The sequence below is a fragment of the Emys orbicularis genome, chromosome 2, assembly GCF_028017835.1.
Source record: "Emys orbicularis isolate rEmyOrb1 chromosome 2, rEmyOrb1.hap1, whole genome shotgun sequence".
NCBI classification, from domain to species: domain Eukaryota; kingdom Metazoa; phylum Chordata; order Testudines; family Emydidae; genus Emys; species Emys orbicularis.
In genome coordinates, this window is record NC_088684.1 from 168,109,650 (window position 1) to 168,125,490 (window position 15,841).

The 15,841-nt window shown below is 40.9% G+C and overlaps 1 protein-coding gene across 2 annotated transcripts in view; it reads right to left on the reverse strand.

Moving 5' to 3' along the window:
• SLC12A7 (solute carrier family 12 member 7) overlaps nt 1–15,841 on the reverse strand; it is a 372,763-nt gene that overhangs the window by 156,854 nt on the left and 200,068 nt on the right. For both annotated transcript variants that reach the window (XM_065400169.1, XM_065400170.1), the window contains 2 exons: nt 13,954–14,100; nt 11,915–11,969 (listed from right to left, as the gene is read on the reverse strand). In XM_065400169.1, coding sequence (XP_065256241.1) covers nt 11,915–11,969; nt 13,954–14,100 — 202 coding nt within the window. The remainder of the gene's footprint in view (nt 1–11,914; nt 11,970–13,953; nt 14,101–15,841) is intronic.

A 15,841-nucleotide genomic window follows, 5' to 3' on the forward strand; every position in this document is an offset into this window, starting at 1 on the left:
CAAAAGGTCCCTTATAGATGGATCTAAGTGATGTCCAAGCCCAAACTGGCAGCCCTTTGAGCGTATATCCAGAACAACCTGGCCAAGGGCTTCATCCAGTGCTCTACCTCCCCAGCAGGGGCTCCAGTCCTTTTCCTTAAGAAAAAGGACAAAATGTTAAGCCTTTGTGTAGATTATCAGGCCCTAAACCAGGTGATGGTCCAAAATTGATATCCTCTGCCCTTAATCTCAGAGCTACTAGAGTGTGTGTGGTCTGCCAGAATTTTCACCAAACTAGACCTCTGGGGCATCATTGCAGGAGAAGAATGGAAGATTTTGAACCCACTATAAGCACTTCAAATATTTAGTACTGCCATTTAGGCTGACCAATGCTTCCGTGACTTTTCAACATTTTGTGAACGACATATTTAGAGACACCCTGGACCAATATGTAGTCATCTGTCTTGATGACATACTTGTGTATTCAGATGGTCCTAAGCAGCATTGTTACCACATTCATTCCATCCTGGAAAGATTATGGCAGCATGGCCTGTTCATGAAATTGGAAAAATGTATCTTTGACCAATTCTCCACAGAATTCTTGGGTTACATCCTTTCACATAAAGATGGACCCCCAGAAGATGGAGGCCATTTACAGCTGGGCTATGCCCAGGTCCTGCCAAGAGTTACAGAGCTTCCTGGACTTTGCAAATTTTTACTAACAGTTCATTCCAGGCTCCTCTGGGCAAGTAGCCCCCAAGACCTACATCCTCCGCAAGGCCGACAAATTTGTTTGGACACTCAAAGCTCATCAAACTTTTGAACAGCTCAAGACTACTTTTACCACCACTCCCATTCTAACACACCCTGCCCTGGCCCAGGCATTCATAGTGGAAGCTGATGCCTCCAATGTAGCCACTCGGCCATACTGTCTCAGAGGCATGCTCCCCAGCAAGTGTTGGGCACCTCTGCGCCTACTACTCCCAAAAACTCACCCCTGCTGAATGGAATAATGAAATATTAGATAAGAAACTACTCGCAATTAAATCAGCCTTCGAAGAGTCAAGGGAGCCCGACACCCAGTTCAAGTCTTTTCTGACTATAAGAAACTTGAAATATCTGCATAAGACTCAAGCCTTGAACCAAAGACAACTCAGGTGGGTATTATTCTACTCTCAGTTTGATTTCACCATGACCTATCGCCCAGGAACCAGGAATGGAAAAGCGGATGCCTTATCCCAAAAGAGAGAATACTACCAAGAGGGCAAGGAGCCTAACCGAGAACCACCCTGTCTCCTAAAACCTCACAACTTCCTTAATGCCACAATACACCAAGATCTGCTTGATCTAATCCATTAGCCTTGACTCTTGCCTCCTAACTCCAGCCTGGTACTACCTCTGATCTCTGGTCTCCCAACGCCAACCTGACTGACCCCGATCCTGCCTGTTACTACCTCTGATCTCCAGTCTCTGACCCAGCCTGACTTTGACCCTGCCTCTTTCTTAGTGAACCTGGCTCTAGCAATTCCTTGGACCCCTGCTCACCAACTACCATCCCTGACATGTTAACACCAACCCAGATGTGTCTTCTAGGCCAGACTGTCTACACCCTGGTCCCTTACAGCAGTCTCCACTGGAGTCTGGAATTCACAGAACCTCCACAGGCCAGCAGCTCCAGGGGCAATCACAGGCTGAATTTCTAAAAAGTGAATCACTTTTAAAGTGACAACAAGTTTGAGACATTACAGTTCATGGGGAAATTATTTTGAAAAATTGTAAGTATCTGAAAATAGCACTCTGTCATATAACTATAGCATTGCTACTATGACCATAACAAATCAGTCTTCTATATAGCAAGGCACCTATATTGCACGTTTCAATATTTATAATTTTGTTAATGCTTCGTTTAGGTGTGCACTGGGGACTTGTGTTTTAACAAGCTGCTTTAAAAAGAAAAGGTTGGTGAAATAGCTAGATCAGGGAGAGGATTCCAGACATGACATTGCATGGGAAAAGGTGCAGAGTCAAGAATGGAAATATGACACCAAAGGGGCAGTTATTGCTGCAAGTGGACAGAGTAAAAACAGCATCTGGTTGTGTGAAATGAGAAAAGCAGAAAAATAGGCAGAAATTAAAACACATAGGCTTGAAGGCAAGGGCAATAAATTTGCATTTTCAGTAGGAGGTGAAGTAAAGATGGTGAATGGATTTGAAGAGATACTGGACACGGTCAATGTAGCAGACAAGGCAGATAATTCTTGGCTGCATTTTGGATGGATGGAAGAGGAATCATATCAGTCAGGAAGGCCAGAGAAGAGGACACTGATGTAGTCGAGGCATAAAATGCTGCGAAACTTATTGGAGAGGAAGAACGAATAAGGTGTAGCCAATGTATTGGTATGGAGAAGGGCAAGAGTCAAAAATAAAATCTAGAATCTGAGTCTGTGGAACAGGGAGGCAGTAGGAAAGTTAAAGGAGGAAAAGTGGGCTTGGTTTTAGTAATACTGAACTTCGGATGGTGGCAAGAAAATTCCAGGCAGGGGTGTGAGAAGCAATAAGAGAGAGAGACAGAGATCTAAACACCCATAGATAGGGCAATAGGAAAAAAACTTAGGGGACCAGGAGAAATTTTTTTAATCAGCCTAAAAAAAATGGGAAGACAGGCAGCTTAGCTAGTCCCTGCAAACCTCTACCCCTCCTCCACATTTTGTCCTATTAAAAAGAAAACATACTTTTACATTTTGGTTATTATAGCTTACATCTATCCTTCGTATTAAGTACAAACTTAAAATTTTATTTTGTCTCTAATATTTGTTTTTTCTCTTTTCCTTTTCACTTCACTCTTTTTTCCTTTCTTTTACTCTGTTTCTTATCTTTTCCTCTCTTTTTTTTCCAGTCTATTTTCCCCTTTTGTATATTATATAATAGTTGTTTTTACTTCTTCCTCTCCATCTTTCTGTCTATTGTGTTCTACTCTTCCTTCCCCTGAATTTTCAATCCCACACCCCTCTTTTTCTATCCTTCCTTTCCCCTAGCTCTCATGTTTCCAATTTCTCTCTCACAGTCATCCAGTCTGCCCCATGAAAAATTCTCTCACATATTCTTTTTCCCTGTGCACAATCAAACACTCTCTCCCCGCTTTAAAGCTCTCTCTCCCCGCCTCAAGCTCTAGCTCTCAATCTCCTTTTCTTTTCCTGGACTATTGCCTCTCCAGTCTCTCTTCCCAAGGCATTCTCCCTCCTTGGGTTCTCTGCCCTTCTCTCAGGCCTTTACTTTATGAGATCCCTGATGTCCATCATTGTGATAGAGAGGAGCCTGTTCCATGGAATGAGGAGGAAGCACAGCTGTTGCATGGGAGGAGGAAGTGTGTAGTGTTCCATCCCCAGCCATGGCAATGTCTGATGCTTCAGAGGAAGCAGATCAAAAAAATTAAACAAAACCCAGAATACATTGAGGGAAAAAAGTCAATTCCAGACCCCAGCAGGTGACTGGCTGAAGCCCTGAAGCATGAGGTTTTAGGAACATCGGACATGAACCAGAAGGGACCCCCCAGCGATTCAGAGCCCTGCCCCCCACCATCACAAGAAACCCTGTTGTACAATCCCACTCATAAATTTGTCCAGCTCTCTCTTAAACTAATTAAGTTGTTTGCCCCCACAACTCCCATTGGAAGGCTGTTCCAGAACCTTGATCTTCTAATGGTGAAAAACCTTCTAATTTCTAACCTGAATTTGTTCATAGCCAATTTATATCCATTTGTTCTTGTGCCAACATTGTCCTTTAGCTGATGTATTTATAGAAAGCAATCATAGCCTCTCAGCCTTCATTTTGCTACGCTGAACAAGCCACTCTTCCAGTTTCCTCTCATAAGAGAGGCCCTCCATTCTCCTGATCATCCTAGTAGCTCTTCTCTGCATCTGTTCCAGTTTGAATTCTTCTTTCTTGAACACAGGTTACCAGAATTGTACACTGTATTCCAGATGAGGTCTCACCAGTGTCTTGTACAATTGCATTAATACTTCTCTATCTTTTCTGGAAATGCTTTGCCTGATACATCTTAGGATAGCATTTACCTTTTTCACAGCTGCATCATAATGGTGGCTTATCATCATCCTGTGATTCACCCCACACCAGGTCCCTCTCCTCCTCTATTGCTTCCAGCTGATGAGCCCCCATCTTATAGCAGAGACCTTGCACTTTGTCCTATTGAATTTCATCTCATTTCTGATACTCCAGCCTTCAAGGTCATCCACATCCTTCCTGTGTAATATTCCCAGGGACAGCTTCAGGCACCAGCTCAGCAAGCAGGTGCTTGGGGCAGCCAAGGGGAAGGGGTGGCAAGTCGGGTTCTTCGGCAGCAATTCGGCGGCGGGTCCCTTGGTCCCTCTCGGAGGGAAGGACCTGCCGCCGAATTGCCACCGAAGAAGAAAGCAGCGCAGTGGAGCTGCTGCCGATCGCGGCTTTTTTTTTTTTTTTTCCCCCGCCGCTTGGGGCGGCAAAAACCCTGGAGCCGGCCCTGAATATTCCAATCCTCCTCTGAACTGACAATGCCTTCCCACTTTGTATTATCAGCAAGTTTCATTAGCACACTCCTACCTTTTTGTGCCAAGGTCATTAATAAAAATATTGAATGAGACTGGTCTCAACACCAATCCTACACCTACCTGTAACCTCCCTCCAGTCAGATAAGCTAACCTTTCAGCACAACCCATTGCCTTGTCCTCATTAGCCAGTTACTTACCCACCTTACATTCTTGTATTAATCCCCATTTTCTTTAATAATTTCCCATATGGGACTATATCAAATCCTTTACTGAAGTCCAACTATATTAGATCTAATGTCTTTCCCCATCTAAAAACTTAGTTATCTTCTCAGAGAAGGAACTCATGTTAGTCTGGCAAAATCTACGTTGTCGCATGTTGCATTACATCTCCTTTTCCATTTAACTCCATTAATTTAATTATTCTTTTCTTCACAATTTGTTCTAAAGTCTAACTACTGAGGTCAGATTAGAGGGTCTGTAATTGCCCAGATCACTTTTTCCCCCCCCCCATTCTTAAATATAGAAGTGATGTGAGTGCAGTCATATGGTACTACTGCTGAATAGATAGATTTATTTAAAAAATCATTGCTACCAGACTAACAATCTCATGTGACAATTCTTTTGGTATTCAGGGATGGAAATTATCCAGTCCCCCTCAATTTGAGCACATTAAAGTTTAAGTTTTTCCTTCTACCTCAGATGTAGTAATTTCCATTTCTATACACTAATTTCCATCTGCCATCCTGCCTTCATGCCTATGTTCAATATTATCATCCTTACTGAAAACCAAAGCATAAGAACATAAGAATGGCCCTACTGGGTCAGACCAACGGTCCATCTAGCCCAGTATCCTGTCTTCCAACAGTGACCAGTGCCAAGTGCCCCAGGGGGAATGAACTTAGTATGAACATTAGGTAATCATCAAGTGTTCCATCCCCTGTCACTCATTCCGAGCTTCTGGCAAACAGAGGCTAGGGACACCATTCCTGCCCATCCAGGCGAATAGCCATTGATGGACCTATACTCCATGAATTTAACTAGTTCTTTTTTGAACCCTGTTATGGTCTTGGCCTTCACAACATCCTCTGGCAAGGAGTTCCACAGGTTTACTGTGCATTGTGTGAAGGAATACTTCCTTTTATTTGTTTTAAACCTGCTGCCCATTTGGTGACCCCTAGTTCTTGTGTTATGAGAAGTAGTAAACAACACTTCCTTATCTACTTTCTCTACACCAGTCATGATTTTATAGAACTCAATCATATCTCCCCTTAGCCATCTCTTTTCCAAGTTGAAAAGTCCCAGTCTTATTAATCTCACCTCATACAGAAGACGTTCCATACCCCTAATCATTTTTGTTGCCCTTTTTTGAACCTTTTCCAATTCCAATATATATTTTTTGAGATGTGGCGACCACATCTGCACACAGTATTCAAGATGGGGGGGAGGGATAGCTCAGTGGTTTGAGCATTGGCCTGCTAAACCCAGGGTTGTGAGTTTAATCCTTGAGGGGGCCATTTAGGGAACTAGGGTAAAAATCTGTCTGGGGATTGGTCCTGCTTTGAGCAGGGGGTTGGACTAGATGACCTCCTGAGGTCCCCTCCAACCCTGATATTCTATGATTCTATGTGGGCGTACCGGGATTTATATAGCAGCAACATAATATTTTCTGTCCTATTATCTATCCTTTTCTTAATTATTCCCAGCATTCTGTTTGTTTTTTTGACTGCCACTGCACATGAGTGGATGTTTTCAGAGAACTATCCACAATGACTCCAAGATCTCTTTCTTGAGTGGTAACAGCGAATTTAGACCGCATCACTTTATATGTATAGTTGGGATTATGCTTTCCAATCTGCATTACTTTGCATTTATCAACATTAAATTTCATCTGCCATTTTCTTGCCCAATCACCCAGTTTTGAGATATTCTTTTGTAGCTCTTCGCAGTCTGCCTGGGTCTTAACTATCTTTAGTAATTTTGTATCATCTGCAAATTTTGCCACCTCATTCTTTTTCCAGATCATTTATGAATATGTTGAAACATATAAGTCTATCTAGATGTCTCGAGAGATCCGCAACCTTTGCACCAAGCGGGCAAGTCACTGTTGGTGTCACTAGGCATAGCTACCAGGTAACTCAGGGGAGTGGAAGGCCAAAAGAGCCGATGAAGCTCTTCTGCTCTGGGTCTGTGAGCCACAGTGACTCCATTTTGTGAACTCTCACCTACTTCTATGCTAACTGCTTACATGTTGAAGCAGAAATGTCCTGTCAGCTTTTCTCTAGCATACAGCTGCTGTTTTGCTCAGACTGCTGTAAACAGGCCTTGCAAGGCCAAAAGATAAGCAGACGAATGGGAATTTTTCTAATTGTAACTGCTACAGAAGGGAGGGGTGGGAGGGGTAAGAGGGAGTAACAGAACAAAGGCTTACACAGAAACAGCTTGGAATATAAAAGGGAAATTTTTATTTGTATGTGCTGCACTGGATTTGAGACATGCTGGTCTCCTAGTGCCATTTCAGAGCTCTGAAATAAACTTGGCTTGCTTTCTCCCCTCGGTGTCTTTATTGGTGCCAAGCACACTGGGCAACGAACCCCTGTTTGCCATCTCGGGGCCCAGTTCTGGGCAGGCAACATCACCATGCGGTTCTCCCGGTCATTGCAAACCCAGCTATCTATGTTTCTAATGATCGAATTGCCCATTACTAATACCTGCCTCTTTCTAATAGCTGGAGTTCCCTCCTGTGGAGAGGTATCCTCAGTGCGAGAGGATACCACATCATCATCTGGAAGGGGGGTCCAAACTATGGGATTGTTTCCCTCTGCTCCAGTTAGATGCTCTCCTTCCCTGGGACTTTCATCCTCCTCAACAGCACAGAGGCTGTCAGACCGGGGGTGGGACCATTCTAGTGTGTCCCGGAAAGTCTCATCTAAGTACCTCTCTGTCTCCCTCAGCTCCTCCAGCTCAGCCACTCTGGTCTCCAAAGCCACACATGGTCTCTGAGGGCCAGGAGCTCCTTGCACCAAATGCACACATACACCACCTGCCCATAGGGCAGGTAATCATACATGCTGCATTGGGTGCAATAAACTGGGTAGCTCCTGTGACGTTGTGCAGTCTATATGGTTTTATAAAAACATGATAATAAGTGAATATAATATAACTGGAATAGTTTTATAAAAACATGATAATAAGTGAATATAATGTAACTGGAATATGCTTCATGCAAAAGGTCTCTTGTAAGGTATCATTACAAAGCGTATAATCTACTGAGTGTGATCATCCTATTTGTATAAATGTACCACTCTTGTATCTAAAACTAGAAATATGAAATATAACTCTGAGGGCCTATTGTAATTATGCAAAGTGTGGGCCATTAATGGTGGTTTGGAATCTTGATGACTCCCATTAACCAGGACCATTATCTGCAGATGGCTGTGTTTACCTGTAAGTCTTCCTGTATATGTGTATGCTGGCAAGTGGGTAATGAAGTCTTGCAGTGACATGTGATCATGTCACCTGAACTGGAATCCATCTTCAACCTGGTGCTTTTCCAGTGAGGGGGGTGGAAACCCAGAGGGACAAAGGGTTCCCGCCTTATGCAAAAGATATATAAAGGGGTGGAAGAGAACAAGGGAGGGAGGAGCCATCATGAAGAATCCCCTGGCTATCACCTGAGCTGGAACAAGAGCTGTACCAGGGGAAAGAATTGTGCCCAGGCCTGGAGGGTGTCCAGTCTGAGAAAAAACTTACTGAAGCATCTCTGAGGGTGAGATTATCTGTATTCAGTTTGATTAGACATAGATGTGTGCATTTTATTTTATTTTGCTTGATGACTTACTTTGTTCTGTCTGTTACTACTTGGAACCACTTAAATCCCACTTTCTGTATTTAATAAAATCACTTTTTACTTATTAATTAACTCAGAGTATGTATTAATACCTGGAGGAGCAAACAACTGTGCATATCTCTCTATCAGTGTTATAGAGGGCGAACAATTTATGAGTTTACCCTGTATAAGCTTTATACAGGGTAAAATGGATTTATTTGGGTTTAGACCCCATTGGGAGTTGGGCATCTGAGGGCTAAAGACAAACACACTACTGTGAGCTGTTTTCAGGTAAACTTGCAGCTTTGGGGCAAGTAATTCAGACCCTGGGTCTGTGTTGGAGCAGACGAGAGTGTCTGGCTCAGCAAGACAGGGTGCTGGAGTCCTGAGCTGGCAAGGAAAATAGGAGCAGGGGAGTCTTGGCACATCAGTTGGCAGCTCCCAGGGGGGTTTCTGTGATCCAACCCGTCACAGCCCCCACTCTATTGCTGGACTTCTGCCTGCATTCCCTTTTTACTCCTGCAGCTGGTTCCTTTGTTGTTGTTTTGTTTATATCAAGAGGGTATTTTTGGCTTTTAAGTTTAAAGAATGTTGAGTTCTAGCCCCCCTCACACTGCCCCTGTAAACACCCTCGCAAAACTCCCCTGTTAGCTGCTCCTGTTCCCTAGCTCCTCTGGTCACTTAGGAGCAGGCTTTTTAAAGCCCTGGTCTCCCTGAGTAGCCCCACCCCCTGGTTAAGGGTTGATGGATGCTAAAAGGCATAGGGATCATAGCCTCGTTAAGAAGCTCTCAGCCTTGCCTAGTAGACTGCTAGGCTCAGCACACACACGGTCAGCACACAGTCCCACAAACAAACAAACAGAGCACACAGTATATTTCAGTCAAGCAGCAAGCACACCACATTTAGTGTTCATTTAGTTTTTGGGCCATATCTAGATTATCTTTAATCTCTTCCCCATCCACACTGCATAGCAGTCCAACTTCATCCTTTCTGAGTCTCTTTTTATTTATATAATTTTAAAAAACCTATTTATTTTAATTTTCTTGTCAAGAGCTAAGTTAGCACTACTTTTTAGCAATTCTTACTTTGTTCCTTCATTTTCTAACCTGCAAGATGTTGCTTTTTCAATCCCTGTTTCCATTCCCTAGAGACTCTCTGCTTCCAATAGCCTTTTTGATGTAGTTATTCACTCAGTTGGGTCTGGAGCCTTTCCCTACAATTTCCTCCCCCTTTCTTGCAATGTAAATTTCAGATAGTTTTGTACACTTGATTTAAATAAATTCTAAGCCTCCTCAACATTTAAGTCCTTGAGCTCTTCAGTCCAATTGACTTAATTTCCCTTTTGAAATAAAAAACCATAGATGATGACCTGTTTCGATTATCCTTACATTTAATTTAAACTAAATCAGCTCATGAACCTTGATCCAAGGTTATTCCCTAAAACCAGCTCTTCTATGATTTTCTCACTATTTACCAAAACCAAGTCTAAAATTTGGGGCTGTCAAGTGATTAAAAAAAGTAATCGCAATTAATCATGCTGTCAAACAATAATAGAATACCATTTAAATGTTTTTGGATGTTTTCTATACTTTAAAATATATTTATTTCAATTGCAACACAGAATACAAAGTGTACAGTGCTCACTTTATATTTATTTTTGATTACATATATTTGCACTGTAAAAAAGAAACAAAAGAAATAGTATTTTTCAATTCACCTAATACAAGTACTGTAGTGTACTGTCATCTCTTTATCACGAAAGTTGAACTTACAAATGTACAATTATGTACAAAAAATAACTGCATTCAAAACTAAAACAATGTAAAACCTTAGAGCCTACAAGCCCACTCAGTCCTACTTCTTTTTCAGCCAATCACTCAGACAAATGTTTACATTTGTGGGAGATAATGCCGCCCGCTTCTTGTTTACAATGTCACCTGAAAGCAAGAACAGGCATTCGCATGGCACTTTTGTAGCCAGCATTGCAAGATATTTACATGCCAGATGCGCTAAAGATTCACATGTCCCTTCATGCTTCTGACCCCTGGATCTATACTAGACCCCTAACACTATCCCACTGGATCCTCTTTTGCAGTCCTTCCCCAAAGTGATTTTGGCCCAAAATTTTGTTTTGTCTGTTTTGTCCATATTACCATACTATCATTTCTTATTTCTTTACAGTTTACTGGAGGGAGATGCCTTTTCATTTTTGTCTCCTCAAATATTGGGCAGACAGAAATAAAAGGGGACATTACCAGGGAGGAAAAAATAATTTGGATGGGAGAGAGGAGAAGGGCAAACATGTTCCCCTTGTCGTCATCATCCCCCCTCATAATTGTGCCTATAGAGATTTTTTTTAGGGTCCTGAGTCAAATAAAATGCCAAATATACACTTTTTACAAAGATGTGCTGATGTTGCTACTTCCCAGCTTCTGACTCAACAGTGACACATGCTTATTTCTCAAAGTGGAGGATTTTTTCCAATAACTTTGTGTTCTGAGTTAATCAGTGAACACTGATACAGTGTTAAGAACCTTCCCTTTGAGCAAAAGAACAGCTTTGATAATGTCTACATTTTTCTCTTCATTCCAAACACTGTTCATTCTACTGAATGCTCATTCAATTGGGCTGTTTGTTTCACGTAACACAGACCAAATTCTACTTAGTATAGCAATAGAGTTTCAAGAAACATTAAGAAACTAAACATTTTGATTGATTAAATGAAAAAGCGGGACATTTCAGGAATCCCGAAATAAGTTACCAGGATAATAGGGGATATCATGTGAAAAAGAAGGAAGCAGGGTCACTTTGTGCATAAGGATTCCATTTATTTTTTCTACTGAAATTTTATGTCATGTACAGCAGTACCCTGTGTATGTTACAGACTAGTTTTATTGCACAGATTCATACATTTTAAGAAAAGAAAAGACTATTATGATAATCTAGTCTGACCACCAGCATAATACAGGTCACACAATTTCAACCAGTAATTCCTGTATCAAGCCCATAACTTCTGGTTGAGCTAGAGCATATCTTTTAGAAAGGGACCAATCTTGATTTAAAGACTTTCAGTAATGGAGAATCTGTCACATCAATATGTAAATTGTTCCAATAGTTATGGTGTTCTCAATTCAAAAAAGAAATTGAAAATTGGAAAGGATTCAGAAAAGAACTATAATAAAGATTTCAGATCTGGAAAACCTGCCTTAAAGTGAGAGACAGAGCTTCTCAATCTATTTAGTTTATCCAAGTGAAGGCTCAGAAGTGATTTGATCACGGTCTACATGAGGAAGAGCTTTCTTATTTTGGACTGCTCTTAATCTAGCAGAAAAAGGAATAACAAGTTCCAGTGATTGGAAGCTGAAGCTAGACAATTTTGGACCAGAAATATGGCATTAATTTTTAAACCATGAGGGCAATTAACCATTGGAATAATTTACCGAAGGGATATGATGGATTCTCCATCACTTTAGGTCTTTAAATGTACACCTTATATATATATATCCTTTAAAGTGCATTCATAATTACTTTAGGTTTAAGATTCAGGTTAAAAATTGTAATTACCTGGAACTACGCCATTTGTTGCTATTGCGCTCATTGAAATTGCAGTCAGCATAGTCTGTGGAAAGACCATTATTAAGAATGTTTAATTTAACATAATAAAGTTCTTTAAAAACTATAAGGGATGGACAAGCCCAATGGTCTAGCGGGAATAAGTTGGAAATTGGAAAATATCTTTACATCTTTGTGGCAACAGGGATTCAAGTTATATGCATTTTTTTCCTAACTGAGCTAATTGATTCCAAAGCATTGAGTCTTAGACCGAACAGCTGTTTAGTACATCTAGAAGTATGGGTCAGCTCAAAGCAGAGCCTTTGAATATATAACTGGGAAGAAGGGGAAACCTTGAGGACTTTCAATATTCACCAGAAAACAACCCAAAGAAAATACTAATTAAATAGCAATTAGTAACAAATAACCAATCATCATCATTACCATTGTGTATCTTACTTCTAGCTCCATATTCCACAACAATTACATTTATGGACTTGAACTACAAGTAAAACACAGTACTGCTAATAATTAAGTTTCAAAGTTTGATGTGAAATTTTGAAAAGTAATTTCTTCTTACCCAAATTTAAATAAACAAACACAAAGGTTGCTCAAAGCAGGAGGATAAATCAAGAGAAGAACAAATACTAAGGACTGATTTAATGAGAACCATGAAATACAATTTTAATTACTGAGTAACCGGCGCTAACATTAGTATTTTACAAACTTAAGACTGAATCCTGTTTTGACCAATCCAACTAGGATAAGTAGTATAGCTGGGCAACAAATGGTTTTCCTGTTCTATGAAAGTTTTTTAAATTTCAAAATACTTTTTCCATTCTGCATTGGGACAAAACTAAGACCTTTCCAAACATCCCCAAAAACCAGTTTTCCAAAAAATCAGAGATACACCATACTAGCCTAACTTTAGTTAGGACGTATTCTAGTTCCTTTGTCTCCCATATCCCATGTGAGTGCCATAATCACCCATATACCAGTCTCTCTCTCTCTCTCTCCCAATGAATATTTAATTAGTTATACAAAGTGGAGCAGTTCTAACAGGAGAGATTCAGAGACACCAACTCCAGAAAAACCCATAGCTTTGTGGTTATGAGACTCACATAGGATGTGGAAGTTGTAAGTTCAAGTCCCTGCTCTGAATCAGGCAGAATAAGGACTTGAACCTGGATCATCATCTTCTTCTTCTTCCCAGGTGAGTGGCCTCACCATTGAGTTATTGGCTATATCTGTCTTTTTGAACAGAAAGTCCATCCTGGGAATCTATGGGCAGGTCTTCACTACGGGGGGGGGTCGATTTAAGATACGCAAATTCAGCTACGCGAATAGCGTAGCTGAATTCGGCGTATCGGAGCCAACTTACCCCGCTGTGAGGACAGCGGCAAAATTGACCTCCGCGGCTCCCCGTCGACGGCGCTTACTCCTACCTCCACTGATGGAGTAAGCGCATCGATTCGGGGATCGATTGTCGCGTCCCGACGAGACGCGATAATTCGATCCCCGAGAGATTGATTTCTACCCGCCGATTCAGGCGGGTAGTGTAGACCTAGCCTAAGAAATATTTCCCAATGGAAGTTTTGCTTAATCTGATACCTTTTCATAAACATTTGTTTCAGTGAATGGCATTTTCTGACAATAAAACCATTTTGTCAGAAAATTCCTGACCAGCTCTAATAAGCAAAGAGACAGCATTGTGTCCTATCAATCAAGCCAGGAATAGTGCGGGAGGGTTCAATTTGCTGCATCACTGTGTAGGGTGCCCATTGCATGCACCCCTACTGCCAGGTAGTACTTGCAACTGAATTTCAACATACACACTACTTAAATACTATACATAAATGAACATGCTAAAAGACATAGAAGGCAAGCTAGTATTTTAGCCCAGCTTAACTCCCACCTGTACTGCTCTTTGAACTCTATAAGAAGTTTCTGCCTGTTGCTTGTGCGGGGGGAGGGGGCGGAATGGGTCTGGCAGTAGCATAGAATAGGATTTAACCAGTGGTAAATGTATAAGAAAATAAATATTAACTTACACAAGCACAGCACATGAACACAATGATGAAAGATTCAAGAACTCCAGATGTTCCAACGATCCACGTCAAACGTAGGAAAAGAATGACTCCTAAAATGTTTTGCAAGCAGGGAAGGTACACACCAATAAAAGTACCCATTCGTGGAGCCTGAAACAAACAAAATATAAATTTCACCTAGAATATTTCTTCCCAAACAAAAGGCCGGGTATCTTAACAGCTCATCCAGCAAACTCACAATGACTTGTAACACAAAGTCTTTTTTTAGTAAGGAGTGAGCAAAAACTGAGTGAAGACCTCAGGATTTCTAGTTTTATAGATAATAGCTAATACCGAATTTTTTAAAAAAATAGAATACCTTTTGTGCACTAAGACAGTCTCTATTAAGAATTAGTAGGAGACCTTAAGGCAAGACAGATCATCCTACCTCTGCCTGCCATGAGGTTTCTCGCACCTTCCTCTGAAGCATCTGGTGTTGGCCTCTGTTTGAGACAGGATGCTGGACCACAGATCTGATCCAATATGGCACATTTGTTAATATTTCCTTTATTTCATTTGTGATGCTCAGGGATCAAAATCAAGCCAGATGTTATAAATATAAATGACAGTTCTCTATTCAGGCCCCACCTTCAATCCCAATCTTTGTCTACATTTCTGTAGAAGTGCTCAGCTGTGAAGCAGTTAACCCAGAAGTACTGAGCACCTAACACATCCAACTGAGGCTTAAATCTTCTATTTTTAAAAAAATAAGGCCATTGTCAATGTGTAACTCCAGTCATTCAGACTTGTTGACTATACCTTTGTTCTGTAAGCACGAGAGAACACTCCAGTGGTTTATACTTGGGAAGTTTTCTTCACTTCTATAAGGGCTAAAACAACTGGATATTTGTTATTTGTTATTTTGGTGGGTTTTTTTAATTAAATGAAAGCTTAAATTCCATAGAAAATAATTACACCACTGTAAAGTGCTGGTACTTCATATCACTGCATACCAGCCCAATCTGACTTCTCAATTATGCTACCTATTCTTGTGTTTGGTCTGGTAGATTAGATTGCCAAACATGGAATAGAGAAATAATTTAACTTGATATGAACACGTCAGTGAGCCTTTATTTCTACTTTAAACACAGATATATTATCTTTTTAAATAACATCTATCAAATAAAATCAGAGGAAATATAATGAGTCTCTGTCAAAATCTTAAAATTCTAATTAGTTTCACTTTGATCCCAACACACACAATTGAACAGAGTGTAGCAAGAGAGCCAAGACAACTGAGAACAAGAGAGAAGAGAGATCATGTGCAACAATAAAGAAGGAAGGAGGAAAACATATAATTAGAGACTCCATGTTCACAACCCAAAAAGTTAAAAAAATCATAAATCATATGATTTTAAAGTAATACATTTTTAAAGTAATCCCATGCACTTTTTTAGTGCATGGGATTTTTTAAAAATTCCAGAGTTAGCAAGAAATATATTGTGTAGTTGGTTTCTCAACATATGTATGAAGACCTTGTTTTATTCCTCTTTTATGTAACCTCCAACCTGGTATAGACATGGCTTGCATTGCTGCCACTCGCCTCAGCTTAGAATACATAAACGGACCTCTCTTTCGCCATGTCTACACTAGCGAGCTTACAGCGGCACAGTTGTACCAATGCAGCTGCGCTGCTATAAGATCACTCGTGTAGCCACGCTATGCTAGTGGGAGAGAGTTCTCCCATCGACATAATTAAACCACGAGCGGCGCTAGCTATGTTGGCGGGAGAGTGTCTCCCACCAACATAGCCAGGGCTGGATTAACTTTTTGTGGGCCCGGCGCCAAACATATTTGTGGGGCCCCCTGGGGAATGATTGTAAAAGGGGCCAGGGGTAAAAGCACAGTGGGC